Here is a 20,910-nt window from a genome sequence, read left to right as displayed (position 1 = left end):
CTTATCTTATCATCGAGCTTCGTATGAGTAGAGAGAATTTCACCTAAGTCTGCAGTATTCTTGAACATGGGTGAAAAAAAAAGCCAGACAAACATTATAGCAGTGAACATGGTCTAAAACACAAGGGAGAAAGAAAAAAAGACCAAAAAAAGAGAGAAGAAAACCAAAACAAACAAAATCCTCGATTATATTCAACCGATCAACTGCGGCGGGGTATGTCGAGAGCGGATCATGTTCAAGAAAATCCCCGTTACTAGGCAACAACATGCACAGCAATTATTAATCTAAGACCAAGAGCACGTCTGAGAAAGGTTTTCACTACGCTTTCTATTTTTTTTTTCCATCCCGAGGCATTCTTTTGAAATGTTGCTCGCCTCGGAAAGATTTGTGTGGCTCTCTTTCGGAGCGTTCATTCCTTGGGGAAGGGCTTACACAAAATGCTCCTCGTCGAATTTCGACTCTTGTGAGGAGTTTAAGCGATGTTTTATTAATTCGCCTCAGAACGATTGACATTGAGCTCTTCAGGAATATTCACTTTTACACAGAAGGGATGGTCTACCATCTCTTTGTCTAGTGTATCTCTCTTAGCATTCACCTATCCATGGAGGGTTTACACGATACGATGCTCTTTCGTACGTTGCACTGCTTTATAGAAAGGCATTATCTTTCCAGGGTATTCACTCTCGCGTAGGAGCTTAGACTCCCAATATGAAGATCTTCAGCTCTCTCAGGAGATTTACCTCACGCTTTCCCCCCGTAACTATTTACATGTATCTCATCAAGGACGTTTTCATCTCGCTCTTTATAAGTAAAGCTCATTTGTCCGTCATGTCTGTAGGGGGGAATTTACACCATGGGAACACTCGTTCATTGTAGAGAGGCTAATGTTCGCCCGAAGACCATTTGTCTCTGAACGAAGGGTAATTGGAACATAGTGTGAATCGTCCTTACCTGTGCATTTCCCTTTCCTACATAATGACTTAGACTTCACAGTCATTGTAAACTGCACAGGTACATTATTATGGGCACATTGTAATTGTAGCTGTGACGGTTTAGTTGGTTATTCCAAAAGCTCGTTTATCCGAAAATAAAATAAGATTTATTATTCCGAGGATTCGTTATTCCAAAAGTTTGTTAATATCAAAATGATATAAGGTTCGTTATTCAGAAAGATCGTTAATCCAAAAATTATATAAGGTTCCTTATTCGGATGATTCGTATCTTCTTTTGTGAATTTCATTTTCGTAATAAACGACCCGTACATTCTTTCCGGATTAAAGAATCCTTCCGAATAACGAACTTTAGGAATAGCAAACTCTTTTTTTTTTTAATTTTCAGACTAACAAACCTTCCGAAGGACGAATCTCATTTCATTTTCCGATTAACGAAATCTTTCTCATTTTTGGATATAATAAATTTGTGTTTTTCGGAATAACGAACCTTCGGAGTAATGAGCCTTCGGAATTACGCCACAAATGTTCGGATTTACGAACTCTTTTTCTTTTTCGGATGAAAGATCCTCCACCTATAAGGGATTTGTATGTTTTGGAATACCGCACATTCGGAATAACAAAAGTTAATCCATGTTTGGATCAACGAAACTACGGAATAACGAATTTTCTGGAACATGCGACAAGATGTTTGGATTAACGAACTCTCTTTTATTTTCTGATGAACACATCTCTCGGTAAAAGGAATGTGTGTGTTTTGGAATAACGAAACTCTGGAATAACGAACTTTCGAAATAACGTCACAAATATTCGAATCAACGAACCCTTTTTCATTTTCGGATGAACGCAAACGTAGGTATAAAGAATTTGTGTGCTTTAGAACAACGCACCTTCGGTAGAACAAACATTTCATTTTTGTATTAAGAAACCTTCGGAAAAACAAACAGCACCCGGTTTTACAATAGCAAGACCCTCTATCTGGGCCCTGTTGCATAAAACCCTTACCGCTGGACTTACCGCTCCTTTCTAGCGGTAAGTCTTCAAATTAGTGGTAAATTTTACAATCCTTGATGCTGATTGGCTGTGACGCCTAATTTTGACGGTAGTTACCATTGAAATTCAATGGTAAGTTTTATGCAACGGGCCCCAGAAGAGAATCTGCCGGTTCACTTAAGAGACTACCCTAGGTGAAGAAGCCACATCAACATTGTTCATTGTATGGTGTTGTGTAGCTAACCTTACTGAAAAGAACATAGCGTGTTCACAGTGTGTTCACAGTGTGTTCACCTAGTCGACTATGTGAAAACGCTCGAATTTAACAGTGTGAAAATAATTTCACACTGCAGTGTGCATGCTTTTCACAGAGTGTTCACAAAGTAATGCTTTGTTTCACACTGTGAATTGATGACTCACATTGTGTCCACACTGTTAAAACGCTCGAATTTAACAGTGTGAAAAGATTTCACACTGTGTTCACAATGTGTTCACACTGTGTTTCTCACACTGTGGGACACTGTGTTCTTTCCAGTAGGCAATTTGCATTCTCGGTTGATTGTGTTTTCACTTTATAATTCTAAGTTCAATTTCAAAGAATAAACATACATAATTATTGTTTTATCATTTTGTAAGAATAGATAATAATATTATAAGTATAATAGAGTACATGGTAAAACAGATATACAATTTCGAAGAATAAATAAGAATAGCAATGTAGGCTACACTTTGAAAGGTTAACAAAAAGGTTAATATGACAATGGGAAAAAAGTGGTCCACTAAAAATAAAAGCTTGTGAACATGTATCAATTTACGCGTGATATGTACTAAATATCATCCAGAATTAATTTATGTACAGCAGGTAACAAGAACATAATCATTATAAACCGTAACCATTTTGAAATACAACGATATACATATTAAGACAATAACAGCAGTGTTTCAACCTAACGACACGAGGAACTAAGCAATGGCTACCCGGAAAAGACTAACACAACAGTTCATACACACATACGCACATACACAGGTATGATAAACACGTATACATAATAACTATACAATAAAACACCCGATATCATACAGGGAAGTAATGTCCATAGAAACATAATCAACAGGAAATTGTCTTAAATATCCACTTAAAGGAGTTGAGTGGCACTCCTAACAAGTTTCCTGGTGAAGCGATATTTTATCTTTCTCAAAAAGCAAGAAAAAAAAAGACTGAGTTGCTATCACTTCTCGGAGCCATTGTATTTCTGTCTCCTGCCTGTATATTCCTCTGTGTGTGTCTGTCACAATATAATCATGTGTACACTCTCTTCGTTATACGTTTTTTTTTTTTTTTTTTTGGTCAGATTGTGAGCAGGTTATGACAGGATTAAAAAAACACACACTTTCTGGCAACTGAGAATTTAAGATACTGACGCACTAATATGACTTCGATTAAAAGATTTCTTTTAAAAACAGATCCATCGATGTAGATACACGGTTAACGAATGGCAGGTAAACACATGTCTCGTATGTAGAAAGGAAATCAAAAGGAACATTTTCATCTTTAAGGATAAGATAACTTCTGACAAGCTACAAATATAAGATACGCCTCCTTCCCTAAGAGACCCCCGGGCCTGGACCACCCCCGTTTTCTATTACGAGACCCACTGCCAATGGGCAGCTGAGATGAGCTAAATCTATAAGAACTTTATTCTGCTATTTTTTTTTTTTTTTGAGATATGGACCATCATGATGATGTATTATTTGAACAGAAATGTTCGTGCGGAAGCAGCAGCACAAAAACAACGCTGCATGAGTACACAAACACACAAACACTGTCAATTTGGGATAAATGGTTTTCTTTGTTGTCTGCACTGACAAGTTGGTTTTAGTTTTATAAGCGGTGTATTTTCCACTGGCAATGACGGGAGAATTGGAGGACAAAGGAAACTCGTGATATTTACATGATTGAGCGGGGAAAAGATAAAAGAAAAATCCCCGCCGAAACTAATACCTCGTAATTTTTTTTTGCGTGGCTTATTTCGTCAGCAAGTTAGGGAATGAGTCCGAGATTGCTGACCCAGAAATGACAATCAAATCAAGATTAGCATTACATTCCCGTGCTCGACGCGCTTGCTTCGTTTACTCGTCATCATTCGCCCAATCTATACGCGCCCATCTCCGCGGGACGGGCAATCCTAGCTTGCCGCCTCTTTTGGCGCGGGTCCCCGTGCCCACCAAGGCGTAGCAGTAATCACATCAAGGCGGTATATGAAATCACAAGAATCGAAAACAAAACCGCCTTGTCACCATTTCTGCGCCTCTGGTTTATTTCTTCGTTTACCACGGCGACTCTGCCGAAGAAGACCGACCGACTTCTTTTTTTTTTCGGAAAAGAGAAAATTGTTAAAGAGAGATATAAGCAAATTAAAAGAGCAACGAGAGTTACATAATTCAAAGAAAGAGATGAACCGTTTACTTTGAAATTCAAATCAATGCTAATCTTGAATGCGAGCACTTCAAACGAAGCGTATACCTTACAGCACGTGGGCGACTTTTCCACCCCAAAGTCTGCCCAGAGTCGGGGCGGAGTGAAAGGTTGGTCGTGCAACATGATCTTTACACGAACCGCAGCATTCGTGACCCTTTTTATATTCTGAAATTGTGCGAATAATATGTGCGTGTGTGTGTGTGTGTGTGTGTGTGTGTGTCTGTCTGTCTGTCTGTCTGTCTGTGTACGCGGGTGATGGTGCATGTCCTTGTATGTAATATTTAAGTGTGTCGGCCTGCTTGTGTATTTGTGTGAGTGGGTTTGTGTGTGTGTGCGTGTGTGTTTGTGTGATGGAGCGTGCATGGTGGTCTGTGTGTGTGAGCGTGTGATGGTGCAATCGTATGTGTATTTGTTCATTAGAGTGTCTGAAATTCAATGAACTTTTTTTTTTTGCCATAACTTTTCGAAGACGACCAGCTAGGAATCACCAGGGAAAAGACACCATCAATTTTTACAATAAACCCTATGCATGCTTCGAAAAAGTGAAATCTGCGGAAGACCGGATTTGATTACTATACTCAATATTTCCCAAAAACAGAAGATTTTTTTTTTTTCAAGTGAACCACTTTGGTAAACGGTTTATCAAGACGCCAATGTTCGTAGGTTTTTCTTGATTTTGGTAACAACATCATATTCAAAGTGTTCTCTTTTTTTCATCATCATCTGACAGATTAGTCAGCAAATGCCGTAAATAATGATGTTATATTGAAGGGAAGTTTGTTTTAAAAAAGAAAGAGTAATATTTGTCAAGCACAAGAGTTAAAGTTAAAGGGCGGTGAGTTGGCTCAGTCGGTAGCGCGTCTGCCTCACGATCACGCGGCCCGGGTTCGAACCCGAGTCTGGACTGAGCAATGTTGTGTGTAAACATACCGTCCCCTCCAGCAAGAGGCAAAACACTCTGTCCCTCGGATAGGACATAAAATGGAGGTCCCGTGTATGAGAGAGTCACAGCTCATGCACGTAAAAGATCCCGCTTCATTCATTCATCGCAAAGAGCAGGGTGTCTAACCCGATGAAGTGGTCCCACCCCACATCCAACTTGAACTGGACCCCATGGAAGACCAGCTTAGTGTAGCTGAATATGGGCTATCCAGCCATCTTCACAGATGGAAAATGAACAACAACAACAACAACAAAGTTTGATGAAAATCGGATGAAAATTAGGTTATGCAATTGTGAAGTTTCGCTAATTTTCACTAAAGAGTTTATGGACAGCTGATATGAAAACGCAAATAGCGAATTGATGTATGTCCTCCCCTCGCATTTTGTCGTACAGTATGTACACAAAATCATGAAATTTCCATTTTTTATCAAAATAAAAATAATGTCCAGTCTCTTATCATGATATGATAATCTGACTGATTATTTTGAAATCATTTAAACACCAGAAAAAAGATATTTCCCCCCACTTTTAGTTATACGATTAGTGGAAAATGGCGAAGTGATGATATCATCAGCTCGCTGACACACATATTCACAATTTATTATCAACTGTACGAGAACTGTTGTACAAAACTTAGTAAATATTTGAAATTTAGTAATTTCCTTAGTTTTGAATCGACGAGCTTGTCATATTCTATTCTTTCTTTTCAGATCACTTTTAAGATATATATTTAAGTTTATATAAATATATGTATATGAATAAATATGAATATACTTGTATGTATACATACATATCAAAATAATATATATTAACATAATATTCATACAATTATATCATACATGTTTATACGTACGTACCATAATACAAAACTACACATTTATATGTTATGCATGTATATATTCATATGTAAATATAAAATAGATAGAGAAGTAATCATATTTATGTAGGTCATATATAGTCTGTGTATGCATCTATTCAAATGGACGTATCAATGCTCATTGATCCGACCTTGGTTTTTGTCTATTGGGATTCAGGGTGACTGTTCAAAGCGTCGCCACTGTATCGGGTTGTCGGTTTACTGGGTATTTAAATTTGTCCACCTCAACTTTGGAAAGTGAGCCAGTGCGGTTTACGCTTCGACGTTCCTGCATTGCTTGGTAGCGATGTCACGTCCCTTTAAGCCAAACTCATGGCCGGGTATACTCATATTTGCTTTTCTCGCCATTGCTGCGGTGTTATTTACTCACATTACCACATTGGCTGCTTCAGGACGGGCATTCACAGTTTTGCTTAGTTTGTTTTTAAAGGGTCAAGTGTGAATAATGCCAAAAAGCCGATTTTCTGTTCATAGTGTCAGAAATATTGAGAACATGAAAGCGTGTATTTGTGCGCGTATAGGAAATGAGCCAATGTTTGAATATTTTCATTTTAATCGTATCAGTTGTTTTCAGTTCAGCGTAAGTGGATGCTTCAGGATACTTCCCTTAAAATATGTGTAATGCTTCAATTAATCCACGTGTGTATGTGTGTGTGTGTGTGTGTGTGTGTGTGTGTGTGTGTGTGTGTGTGTGTATGTGTGTGTGTGATACATCGTACGTTCAGCAAGATATACTTTCAGCTGATAATGTGGGTTGGATTTTAAGCGGGAGGGGAGATGTGAATATGGAGGGGGTTTGATGCTTTTGGGTAGTTTAAAAGGGTGCACGTCACGAGACCGACACTAACGAGTCATACAGCCTACGAGTCATACAGCTCACGAGTCATACAGCCCATGAGTTATACAGCTCACGAGTCGTACAGCCAATGAGTTCGACACTAAGCTAACAAGGCCCATGAGACCGACACATTAAGCCCCGTGTTGTATCTGTCGAACTCGTGGCCTGTTTTTACCTCGTGTCGAACTCATGGGCTTTATTTGCCTAGTGTCAAACTCCTGGGCTGTATGACTCGTGAGCTGTATGACTCATGGACCTGTTTTCAATGTCGAACTTGAGGGCTGTATGACTCGTGGGTGTCGGTCTAGTGGGGTGACCCCGTTTAAAGATATCTTGTTAGGAAGGGTAACCCAAGGAGAAGTGTCTCTTTTTCTGAAGGGCTTAGATTAGGATTATATACTTCCATTTCTCGTTGGTTATTTGCTGTACTATTGTCATTTCACTTGTAATATATATTAAAAAATGAAATGTATGTCCCAGTAGCTACCCTTGTTAAAGGACAAGTTCACCTTCATAGACATGCGGGTTTAGTGAATGCAGCAATATTAGTAGAACACATCAGTGAGAGTTTGAGGAAAATCGGACAATCCATTGAAAGTTATGAATTTTTGAAGTTTCTGCTCAGTCACGGCTGGATGAGAGGACTACTATAGCTTGTGATGTCACATGAGTACAACGATATAAAGAAAGAATAAAGAAAATTCATCATATTTTCACTTTTCTCGCATAACAAAAGAACACTTGACTTCTCTCTTTCAGAAGTCAGGGGGAATAATATTACCCTTAACATATGTTAGTAACAAGTCGAAGAAATGTGCACTTTATTCAAAAAGTAAAGTTTTGTGAAATTCTTTTTTTATTTTCTTTATAGGGTTGTACGCATATGACATCATACACTGTAGTAGTCTTCCCATCCAGCAGTGACTACGCAGATACTTTAAAAATTCATAACTTTTGAACGGATTGTCCGATTTTCCCCAAACTTTCACTGATGTGTTCTACTAATATTGCTGCATTCACTTAATCCACATGTATATGAAGGTGAACTTGTCCTTTAAAGAAATCGCTGTGTTACGTTGTACAGTAATACCAAATTGAATTGATGTTTCTGGAATTATTTGAAAGGTAGTGAATGAATATTGTTCGAAAAAAGGAGATTACGTCAGGAATACACTTGATACACGAAGACATAAATGTTGGCTACCATTTAATGATAACATATCATGTTATTCTCTGTCCCATTTTTAAAAAGTGCAGTAAGACAAATGCTTCAGCGCGAATGTACTCTCAGGTTCAAAAGGAAACGGATATATAACTAAGCGAATAAAGGGCTATTCATCGGATGAAGTGGCTTTTACCCGCACTTTTCACTTAGCCAGACTTTTGACCTTCAACTCTCGGCCTTGATTCCGGCAGTCTAGAGTAGTATATATATGTTCCCCTCGGCACCACGGTGGAGCCGGTGGAGCCGGTGGAGCTCCACCTTGGCTCCACATGATAAATATGCATGAGATGATGACGTCATACGATAGATATGCATGAGATACAATCATACATGAATATGTATGATGTCATTATTTGCTGGTAGGATTAGATAGCGTTAATAAGGGGGAAATGAGCCCATCCTTTAGATAAGATTATGAAAGCTTGACGGTGTTGTGGAGCTGTCAGGACTGTGAATATGTACGAGGTTGCTGATGTCGCGACGATGAATTCTGGACGATGTAAATCAGCTTGCCACGAACGTAAATATAAGCGTGGAGCCTTGCGTATGGCAAGCGATGTTTTGTTCGTTTGTTTGTTTTTTTTTTTTTTGAGGAAAGGCGAGCGTTGTGTGGAGCCTAAAGAATATGCTTGAGGTTAAGTCTCGATTTATTTGCGAATATGTAAATCAGCGTGAAGGTTGGTTGTGTGGAGCCTCGGCAAGCGATGCGACCATGATATGTGGAGCGCTACCTTTGCTGTTATTATTGTTGTTGTTGACTTTTTAAAGGAAAGTGAGTGTGGAGCCTTCAGGGTTGTGACTATGACATGTGGAGCGTAACATCTATTTCGTTTCTTAGAGGGAGGGTGAGAGTTCTAGCTGTGGAGCCTGATGCATATGCATGAGGCCGTAATATCGCCGATGATTATCAGTGAATATGCAAATTAGCTTTCCATGAACGCAAATCTATCGTTCGTGGAGCCTTGACAAGCGCGGTGACGATGTGGAGCACTACACTTACTTTTTTGTTTGTGTGTTTATTTATTTGCTTGTTTAGAAAGTTGGGCGTAGAGCCTTGAGTGTTGTGACTATGACATGTGGAGCGCTACATTTATTTTCGTTTCTTAGAGGAAAGGTGAGAGTTCTAGCCTTGGAGCCTGATGTGTATGCACTAGGTCGTAGTGATGATTTATCAGTGAATATGCAAATTAGCTTTCCATGAACATCAATCCTTGACAAGCGATGTGACTATCAGATGTGGACTCAGCGCTGCACTAACTTTTAGTTTGTTTGTTTCTTTGCTTGTTTTAGGAAGGTATGTGCGGAGCCTTTAGCGCTGTCACAATGCGCTGTGGAGCGTTACGATTATTTTGTTCTAAAAGGAAAGATGAGAGTTCTTAGTAGCTGTGGAGCCTTACGAATATGCATGAAACCGTAGTATCGCCGATGCTGTATTCGTAAATAATATGCAAATTAGCGTATCACGAATCTGAATACTTGTGGCATGGAGCCTTGGCGAGCGATGCGACCATAAGATGTGGAGGGTTACATCTGTGGTTGTTGTTGTTGTTGTTGTTATCTTTCCTTTGATATTAGAAAGGTGAGCGTGGAGCCTTAACAAGCGCTGCGGCTATCACATGAGATGTGAGCACTATATTATCGTTATTAGTGTTGTCATTTTTTTTATTTAGGAGGGTAAGTGTCTTTACAAGCTCTGATAAATGTGGAGCGCTATATTTGTTGTTATTGTCTTTTATTAGGAAGGTGAGGGTAGAGCCTTTACAAGCTATGGGAGATGTGGAGCGCCACGTTTGTTACTGTATTAAATGTAGAAAGGTGAGGGTGGATGGAGCCTCTACAATTAAGCTACCAGATATGTGGAGCAGTACATTTGCTGTTGTCTTTTTTCTTTTCAGGAAGATGAGGGTGGGGCCTTTGCAAGCGCTTTGACTATGAGATGTGGAGCCTTACATTTTGTCGTTGTTGCTGCTGTTGTTTTTGAGAAAGGGTGGGCGTATGTGGAGCTGTATGCATGAATATACATGTATGTGCTGTAGTGACAATCTTTTTATTATTTTTTTTTCTTTTTTTTTTTCTTGTTTTGTTTTTTTGTTTTTGTTTTTGTTTTTGTTTTTGTTTTTTGTTTTTTCGTGAAAGTATATGTAACCTGCAATCCATGAAGTTTTTGCCTGGAGCCTCGTATGAAGTATCACGAAGCAAAGTGATCTTTATTATCGATCGTTCATATGGCACAACGGATAGGATATACTACATACCTAACAACATTTTGAGGGCGTAACGGATCATGATGTATAACCTCAATGAATAGCAAAATACTAGGAAGTTTTAAATGACTCGAATCTATTGCGTTAGATTCGGCCTACATAATACACATGAAGAAAGAAAGAAAAAAAAAAGGAAGAAAGAAAAAACAAAATTAACAGCATCATTGATTTATTATGTATACGCAATATGTATAGCTATTCAACTTACAAATCAAGTATCTATACAAATGGACCCAGAGTTTCTTTCTTCTTCAAAATACGTCAATGCATCACTTGAATCGTACACTATTTCAACCATAGTTCGTATATAATATGCTGTTGAATATGAATCCATGCTTTATTGAGTATTTCACTCGATTATGCGTGACAATCACATATTAACTAAATTGAACGCGACCACCATACGTGAACTAGACTACCAGTATTTTTTTGATAATGATGCGTGTTTTGATCAACCTTTGATCGTGCGAGCTTGTGCAACCATGGAGGCGAAGGTTTGAAAGTGCAGTGGTATCTTTTGTACAGTGGCTTGAAAGGTGGATGGTATTACGTAACCAGTAGGGAATGACTGGTCTCTATGGAGTGGTGAGGGAAATTTATCCTTCCTTCCCTCCAGTTCAGGTTCATTCGGCCTTTACATTGTTTTTGAGCATATTCGCTTGCATTACCCGCAGATATTCACAGGAAGCCGGGGCCAGAAATCATTTACGCGTTATGGTATTACGTAACCGTAGAATGACCGCTTTCCTTGAAGTGGGGCGGTGAATTTTAACTCCCCTTACTCGAGTTCGGCCTTTGGTGGTTGTGGAGCGTATCGCCTGCATTACCCTCAGACATTCTAATTGAGCAATTTCAACACGAAGATGAAATTGAATTTTCCAATGAATTTGAATATCAAAAAGAAAGAAATCCCAGCTAAAGAAAAAATTGTTCATTGTATCGTAGCACGCTGAATTTGTAGTGAATAGATGACAGATGACCGCTACTTTCTACTTTGGAGTAGGTTTAAATAATATATATCACGACACTGGATAGGTCGGTCTCATCCTGTTTCCCTATAAAGCATATTGGATTGGCGCATTTTTGTTGCTGCGATAGTTGCTGAGTGATGATGTTGGTCGATGTTTGTAGAATCTTTGGCGCAGTATGCTGTTTCGAGACAATTTAAAGTAACGAACAAATAAATACCAATACACAAACAACAATAAAAAGAGAGTAAGATATCTGATAGTTTTTTTTTTTCTTAGTTTGATCTAACGGATATCCTATAGACATCGTAATATTGATGAGTATAATCTTGTTCACGAGTCGAATTAGAATTAATTTATATTTCTCGCATTCATTCGTATTTTGTTGTTTTTAGTTATTGAAATCGTTATACAATGTGTGGTGTTGTGGTCATTTATCCTTGAATTGGTTTTTTTTTTTTCTTTTGAATTTCGCAAACTTTTTTTTTTTCGTTGTACTTGTTTTTTTTTTGCTCAACACGTCTGAGCTTGTTATTATCATTTTTTATTATTGTTATTCATGTTTTCTTTTAAGAATAAGACAGGGTAGACACATTCAGTTTGCTAACTGCTTTACAATGGCGCCCCTGTATATACACAAAATAAAACAACAAATGCATTTGTAGTAACATGATTCACACAATTACAGATCAATGACATAAACAAAAAGAAATCACCTTAACTACACTTCTGTTACATGTATACATAAGAAATAAGGCCTTAACGATTTAGAAAAGGCTTCTTTGTTGACCGACCAACATTTTTTTTTCGAACCTACTTTTAATTTAGCATTTATTAGTGCTTCACTTTAATAATTTTTGTACATTAAGCTTTACATTAATTTGATAGTCTTAAAACGCAGGACTGTTGACGCTCGTATGTTGTGGAAGTGCATTCACATCTTACGGTATACTTGAGTGTGCATGATGCTATCAAGTAAAGTGGACATGAATATCATACGTGAGCAAGACTACCAGTACTTTTTATACTGTCTACACCGTATCTTGTTTGGCCATGTACAAGCTTGTGCAGTAATGGAGGTGAGTGTCTGGAATTGCATGTTAAACTATATGCTATGTGCTATGGCAGATCTGTGTGCAGTTGCCAGGAATCATTCGAGCGTGATAATATTATTACGTAACCGTAGGAAATGACCGCTTCGCCTGATATGGGGCGGGAGTTAAAACCCTCCTTTACTCGGGTTCAGGTTCATTCAGCCTTTGGCATTTGTGGAGCACGGACCTCTAAGAGTTCAAGAAAGAAACGTGTTTATATACCCATTTTGTGCCATCTTTGTTGATTACACTTGCCTGTATTCTTACAGAGACAAAATACTAAAGCCACCATGGAAGACGTCTGTCGGAAATTTAGCTGCGAGTTTTGCAGCGCAAATTTCACGGAGAAAAAGAATTTGTTGCGCCACCATCGTGTATTTCATCAAGAACAGAGAGTATTGCATGTGTGTGATTTGTGTGGAAAAGCTTTCAGTCGGCCCGATAGTCTCAAACGACACATGAAAACCCACCAAAATCCGAATAACGTGAAAACGGATGGTGAAGACGGGCGTCTAACTTGCTCACAGTGTGATGCACAATTCATAGAACAGAAGCATCTTGATGAACACGTGAAAACACATCGCCAGAGAGATAGCTATTTGTGTCATACATGTGGACGGACATATTACCAACGTGAGAAATTTATGAAACATCTGGATTCCCATCAACACCGGACTCTTCCAAAAGCACCCAAAAAGCGAACACCTGAACAACAAGGAAACCAAGCAAAGAGTAAGTACATAAACAACAACTTTATTAGAATTTATAATTTAGTATAATACATTTTATATGTCGTGATTGATTACAACTGTGACGATAATGGCTACCAATTTGTGGGATAATCAAAATGCTTGAACTGAATATCAAATGGTTATCAGTTTCTGTAGATGTTTTAGGCAGTAGTATGCACTTAAGAATAATAAAAAAATAAGAAAATGCTAGACTAAACAAGAACAGCCCCTACTGCATATATCATTGTAAAGATGGGTGAAAATTATAGATACATTATCTATCTCGATATCTACACACTTGTACACAGCAAAAATAATGAGTTAGTTGTTTCTTACAAAATCTTGTCAGTTCTTCCTTGATTTATAATGAAGAACAAGAGGAAGCACAAACTTCTTAGTAGCGTAATGACCAGTACGAGACATCGAACTATGCAAATAAGCGTGTGACCATTCTGCATTGTTGTCTTTATGTAATGAATTTGCTTTACATGGTTTCCAACTGCTCGATTTTTTTTTTTTTTTTTTGCGAGGATGTATCCAAGTTTAATCAAATATACAACAAACGTCAAATAGTCATATATACAGTGGAAGGCCTAGATTAACTCAAAATTTGTTTGCTTCTTTGTTTGTAAAAAAAAAAAAAAAAAAAGAAAAGAAAAAACTCAATTGTCATGTAACAAAATATAGACCGACCTACAATTCATTTGTATCATTTGGTTGTTGATTTCAAGAATAATACTGCGATACATTTTCTAGTTAGCCGAGCAAATAGGCTTTTGATTATATTAGTGCAACAAATGATGATTTATTATGCATAAATCAATGCACCCCATTTTCAGGACGTCGCGTACAGCCTGACTTGATGCCGATTATCGACATTCCTCCATACATCGACCCTGAAAGCTGCGCCGCCCAAGTGTACAGGGAACATTGGCTTGACATTCAAGACAGACAGTCGTTTGGCAGAGTTCATCGCTTTTACAACTTTCATCTTCCAGACCTTAACAACGAAAGTCTTCGAGAAAAGGCACAAAAAGTGTTTGAACAGCAGTCTTCAGTTTTCAAGATTAATGCGTCTTACGGTTTCGTACTCTGTAACAATGAAACTAACGAGTGTCGGTATTTCTACGCCAGTAGAAACACTAAAGTACTCAACGAACCTGCCCTCGTTACTAACAAATCGTCATTTCAAGAGTTTCTGGATACATTTCTGAAAGAAGATGTTCTGGAATATGCTCGAACACTTCGCCCAAATTCCAAATGGGTGGTTCAGCATATCACAAATGTGACGTTCTATGTATTTTGTCTCACAGATCATCCCATTGGCCAAGGGATAGATCTCCCAGCTTATGTACAGAATAACCAGGCCATTGTTTCGTTAGTCAGTAGCCGAAGGGATGGCCGGGTGCATAATGATAACCTATGTCTTTTTAGATGCCTAGCTCTCTTTCAGGGGGAAAAGTCTGAAGGTCTTGAAACCAAGGCCAAACAATTGCTGAAACAGTACACAGGCCTACCTCATGTTTCCACTTCAGAGTTTTCAGGCGTTAGACTCGGTCATTTGAATAAAGTGGAAGAGTTCTTTAAGATCAATATTATGGTGTATGAGTTACAACCAGTACAATGTAGTGATGATGAAGGTGTGACAGAATGTGAAAAGAAACTGGCAGACAATGATAATGTAGCAGTAGCCGCTAAACTCGTCCGACGGGGACTGGACAAATTTCCAGATACTATGTATGTAAATCTATACGAAAATCATTTCAGCTACATCTCCGATATTGAACGTTATTGCCAAAACTATCAATGTCGTACATGCAATAAATTTTGGAAAACTCGAAAGACACTCCATCGACACGAAAAAATGTGTACTTCTACGGCCACTAAGCATGTTTTCCCTAAGGGAAGAGCTACATTTCACAATCCATTGACAATATGGGAAGAGTTGGCTGATGAAGGGATTCTGGTTGAAGAAGAGCGCAGATACTTTCCTTATTTTGCTACCTTCGACATGGAGTCCTACCTAGAAAAGATAGAAAACAGCAACAACCTGAATGATACACCAACTGACAAATTACAGTATAGCTCTAGACATATTCCGATGAGTGTAAGCGTTAACTCAAATGTTCCCGGATACACAGAACCATTTTGTCAAGTGTCCGATGGAGACTCACAAAAACTAATCGATGACACTGTGATGTATATGTTAGAAATTAGTCGGAGTTCTTATTCGTTGCTTCAATCTTTCTACAAGGACGTCACAGAAAAATTAGATCTGAAAATACAAGAATTTGAAACGTCGCAAAAGAAAAACAAAGAAAAGCCTAAGAAAGCAACCCATCTCATGAGACTAAAGCAACGATTTGTCAATCACATCGAAGAACTACCTGTGGTTGGGTTTAATTCGGGGAGGTATGACATTAATGCCATTAAACAATTTCTCTATCCTTCACTTTTGAAGTATGATTCGGTCGACTTTGTCATAAAGCGAAACCATAATCACATGGCTCTGAAGTCGCAACATCTCCAGTTCTTAGATATTTCAAATTTTCTTGCCCCTGGATTTTCGTACGCAGCATTTCTAAAGGCGTATGACTGCGAACAGGGGAAAGGTTACTTTCCTCATGGCTGGGTGGATTGCCTCGATAAACTGAATGAATCTGAACTTCCCCCTATTGAAGCTTTCAGGGATAATCTCAAGCATACCTCCTTTTCAAGAGAGCAGTATGAATACTGTCAGCGCATCTGGAAAGAAAATAAGATGTCTTGCCTGAGAGATTATTTGATATGGTACAATAATCTCGACGTTACACCTTTCATTGAAGCTGTGGAGAAGATGCGTGAGTTCTATATGAATCTCAAAATCGATCTGTTCAAAGACGGTATTTCAGTTCCTGGACTTACCATGAAGTATCTGATAAAATGTAGCCCAGAGGCACACTTTAGCTTGATCTCGGAGAAAGACAAGGATCTCTATTACACATTTCGTGATAATTTGGTGGGAGGTCCGTCTATCATTTTTCATAGGTATCATGAGCGTAACGTAACAAAAATTCGTGGGGTAAGCCATGCAAAAAGATAGTTGGTTTTGACGCAAATGCGTTGTATTTACACGCAATTATGCAAAGAATGCCAACAGGCCACTATGTAAGACGACGTATCGAGAATGACTTTAAGCCAGAAAATAGGCATCCGATCTCCCAAGAGTGGTTAGAATACGAAAGTTTTTGTCGACAAATTCCCATTCGACATGCCGGTAATTATTCTGAAAAGAAAATCGGACATCTCCAGCTTCCCGTGGATGGCTTTTGTGCCGAAACCAAACAAGTATTTGAATTTCATGGATGCTACTTTCCATGGGCATTCTTGTCATCTCAATAAAGAGTCGTACAAGGAACACTAAACTGGGAAAAACTATGGAGGAACTGTTGGAAAAAACCGAGGAAAAACGGCGATACGTACAAAGTCTGGTTACGAATACATTTCCATCTGGGAGTGTGAATATAAAGAAATGCGCAAAACTGATCCAAAACTAGGCGCTTTTCTCACGGAAAGGTTTCCTCCCCCTAAATACCGTCATGGGTTAACCCAAGAGAATCTTCTCTCTGCTATTCAACATGGTGCTCTCTTTGGGTTCGTTCAGTGTGATATCCATGTGCCTGATCATCTCAAAGAACACTTTTCAGAAATGTGTCCAATTTTAAGAATGTAGACATATCTAGAGAAGATATCGGGGACGTGATGGGATCCTACGCCAAGGAACATGACATCATGAACACTCCTAGGCGTAGCTTAATTGGGAGTATGTTTGGCTCAAAACATTCTACTATGTACACACCTCTATCTCCAATGATATCTTCGCCATGGATTGGTCGTATCCAAGATACACCAATTTGTGGAGTACAAGCCCGTTGCCTGCTTCAAACACTTTGGCGAAAGCGTGTCAAAATGCTCGACGTAGGGGTGATATTGATCCCTCTAAGAGTATAATAGCTGACACCATGAAACTAATCGGCAACTCGTCCTATGGTAAAACTATTACAAATAAGGAAAGACATCGAAATGTCAATGTTTGCGACGGGAAAAAAGCTGAGAAACACATCAATGACACATTTTTCCGGGACTTGAACCCCATCTCAGACAATTGCTACGAGGTTGATATGGCGAAGAGAAAGATTAACATGGACCTTCCTGTTTCAGATCGGTCATGCCGTCTACCAATTAGCAAAACTACGTATGCTTCAGTTTTATTACGATTTTCTCTTGGAATACGTGGATCCGTCAGACTTTCAAATGTGCGAAATGGATACGGACTCCGCTTATATCGCCATTTCGTCTGAGTCGTTTGATAACATAATCAAGCCCAATATGAGACAGAAGTATGAAAACAACAAGGCACACTGGTTTCCTTGAAACGATACCCCCGAGAATGCTCGATATGACAAGAGGACACCTGGGTTATTCAAAGTAGAGTGGGAGGGGGATGGGATAATAGCGCTCTGCAGTAAAACTTACTACTGTTTTGGTGCTACTGACAAATTCAGTTGTAAAGGAGTCAACAAGAAGCAAAATGACATTACGAAAGACATGTACCTGCAGGTACTCCGTTCAAAGGTTGCTGGTAGTGGCGTCAACAAGGGATTTCGTGTGGTCCAAAACGGAATTTCGACTTATTCACAAATTAAGAATGCCTTTACCTACTTCTATCCAAAGAGGAAGGTATTGGAAGACAACGTTTCAACTACCTATTTAGACATTTAATGATAAAGAGAAGCTGTTGTCATTAGATCATTCTCTCTATACATGTACATTTTGTTATCTTTGCTTGTTTTAACATTGGCTAGTGTCACTGCACGCTCTTATAAATGAAAGGAACTGTATCATACAGTAACGTCACATCTCAGTGTCATCGGTTAGTTGTGGATAACCTACGCTTATGTGAAATGCTTTTGACATTCTTTCTCTCTCTTTCTCTCTCTGAGTGATGATATTACATTGTATGTTTCATTTTTTCACAAGTGTATTTGTTATGTACTGCTTATTTTTTACTCACGTACACGCAGTATAGCAAACCATTAAAACCGATGGTTATACCGTCAATCAACCCAGACCTTTTGTCAAATCTGACTTCCCCAAGCGGTGCATGACATAAAACTGATTGAAGCATGGCCCGTCTATGAATTCTGCAGTGTAAAGATATGTTCTGTACTCATTCACGTGATTATTAATGCAGGTACTGATGTACTGTTGTATAGGTATCAATTGTGTGTCTGATAGAGTGAAGTGTATTACATGTATTAGTTTTTTCTTCGAAATGCAGGTTACAACATGTACATATAAAGATACGGGGCAGAATTGTTGTAAATACAGGTGTTGTGAAAAGATGTGTTACTCGTACACCAAGAGTCAATGGACACGCATGTTTTCTTTAGTATAATCATCGTAATATACAAGTATACAAGCTAACACATCAAGAAGAAGAAAAAAAAAAATTGTTCACAGTCTTTTCTATGTTTCAACCACATCATCTTGTACAATGTAATTGATTTCCCAATAATTTACGCTCGTATTGCACGCCAACGTTTTGCGCTCATATTTTATTCTCAAAAAAGAAGAAGAAGAAAAAAAAGAGCGTTAACTGTATTAGTCTAACAATTGCCAATTTGTCATTGCTGTTTTGATATTATGAACTGTATTGTTATCTACAGGAATATATACTGTATTTTTGTTCTTGTAAGAAACAAACCTATAATTGTTGTGCTTGTATTTTCATAACTTTTGTAATCGTAAGCCAATAATCGACGATAATTCATAATATCGTAGATTAAAACACTAAAGTAATGTTTGTATAACAACGGCTAAGTTTCGTCCTGTATGTATTTGGTTGCGTCGACTGCTGATACGAATTTACAGTTACTTATTTAAATTAGTAAATACAGTTACTTATTATGAATTAGCAGAGAAGGGTTTAGTAATGTTCTATAATGTCTATATATTTGTAAAATGTTTATATTCTTATACGTGAGATACATCAAGCTATGTATGGAGACAGCGTTCCTTCAGGCAAAGCACTGAAAATGCAAAATGGCAAAGTACCTCATGAGACGAGTAGAAGTATTAAAGACATTCAATATTTCACGAGGAAACAGATTATTTGTATTTCGTGCAAAAGTGTTTTTTTTTTAATTGTATTCATTCTCAAGACGGTTGAGTTTTAATTCAGTTGTCAAATTGTCATTGGTGATAATGTACTGCATTGTTATTTCGCACAGGGCTTATTCTTTTTTTTTCTATGCTAAGGAATGTTAATGTGTTTGTTTTTTTTTTTTCAATATTTTTACAGTTGTCATACAGAATGTCCTGAAAACGCGTAATCACCTAGTGTACATATGCATGAAAATATCGATCAAAAGACAACCGCAAAGTATCCCATATAGGGAATAGTGTAACAGAAGCGTAATTATATATCGGTATTGTATTATTGTATCGATTGTTCATACAGATTTACAGTAACTTATTCTTATTAGTTGTACATAAACATAAGTTCGTGCATAGTCTTTAAATCAATAAAGTCTGAAAACAATATACTTGTTAAAAGTGATCTGTACAAAAAAAAAAAAATCTGTGTATGAAATTTGAATCGATGTTTCCACATTACAAGAAGCATACGTATTTTGCAAAGAGATGTAACCTAATTAAAAAGAAAAAAAAAAGAATTGTATGTATCTAAATGCCAAATGTTGCAGTCTTTCCCCTCAGTCCTTCCTGGAACCGACGATCTGTTTGATGCATCCTGCATGTGTGAGTGTTGCTGAATGGCATGAGTAGGCCTACTGGAATCTCATTTGGAAAAAAAAAAATAGATAAATGATAATCTATACGCATTCTTGGTAGGAATAAAACAAAAAACGCATGCAGCAAATACGAAGAAAATCTTTATTCATCAAATATACACAGCAAAATGGGGAAAACAGTTTAACCAAACATGTATACAATGTATATACATAGCAACACATGACATCTATTTTTACATGCAGAGTTAGGACAGGTATGTTGATGCGTAAACAAACGATAACAAGCTTTAAACTTGTTTGACTTATAGCGAAAAAAGAATCTCTGAGACCTTTTAACGTAACACACGCATGTAGTGACTAAAATTGCTTAGCGCATTAAATAATATGAACGAATGCAAGAAATACAAATTTAATTCTCTCTGATTCGCTCATACAAGACCATGATGGTCACTGATGTTTCGATGTATAAAACGTCCATGAGATCAAACTTAGAAAACGGGCCATCATATCTTAATTCTCTGTAGTTGTTGTTGTTGTTGTTGTTATTGTTGTTGTTGTTTATTTATCTGTTTGCTCTTTGTTTGTTCGGTCGTTTGATTTATACTTCTTTTGTTTAGAAGCACCATACCACATCAACAAAACTGCAAACATCCATCGACATCATCCTTACGCAACTATCGCAACAATTCAAAATGCGCCAATTCAGTGTTTTATCAGAAAACACGATGAGAGCGACCAATCCAGTATTATGTTA

At 37.9% G+C, this 20,910-nt stretch overlaps 1 protein-coding gene and 1 pseudogene across 1 annotated transcript; both read left to right on the top strand.

The window, feature by feature from the left end:
- Nucleotides 1-12,819: 12,819 nt before the first annotated feature.
- On the top strand, nt 12,820-17,323 carry LOC139730386 (uncharacterized). The gene is made up of 3 exons (XM_071641251.1): nt 12,820-13,363; nt 14,202-14,659; nt 17,246-17,323. The coding sequence occupies exons 1-3, from the start codon at nt 12,922-12,924 to the stop codon at nt 17,321-17,323; spliced, it is 978 nt and encodes a 325-aa protein (XP_071497352.1). The 5' UTR covers nt 12,820-12,921.
- Nucleotides 17,324-17,598: 275 nt separating this feature from the next.
- LOC139730385 (uncharacterized) lies at nt 17,599-18,123 on the top strand (annotated as a pseudogene).
- The last annotated feature ends 2,787 nt before the right edge of the window (nt 18,124-20,910 follow it).

The sequence above is a fragment of the Diadema antillarum genome, unplaced genomic scaffold, assembly GCF_040938485.1.
Source record: "Diadema antillarum isolate AM-2024a unplaced genomic scaffold, OU_Dant_1.0 seq00000305_RagTag, whole genome shotgun sequence".
NCBI classification, from domain to species: Eukaryota; Metazoa; Echinodermata; class Echinoidea; order Diadematoida; family Diadematidae; genus Diadema; species Diadema antillarum.
Note: the sequence above shows the minus strand (reverse complement) of the source record. Positions and strands in the feature narration are given on the sequence as shown.

Excerpts from the sequence above, each read along its gene's own strand:
- LOC139730386 (XM_071641251.1), top strand. The coding sequence starts at position 12,922 with ATGGAAGACGTCTGTCGGAAATTTAGCTGCGAGTTTTGCAGCGCAAAT. Across the intron at positions 13,364-14,201 it reads ACAAGGAAACCAAGCAAAGA|GACGTCGCGTACAGCCTGAC; the intron begins GTAAGTACATAA and ends CCCCATTTTCAG. Across the intron at positions 14,660-17,245 it reads TCACAAATGTGACGTTCTAT|ATACACCAATTTGTGGAGTA; the intron begins GTATTTTGTCTC and ends GTCGTATCCAAG.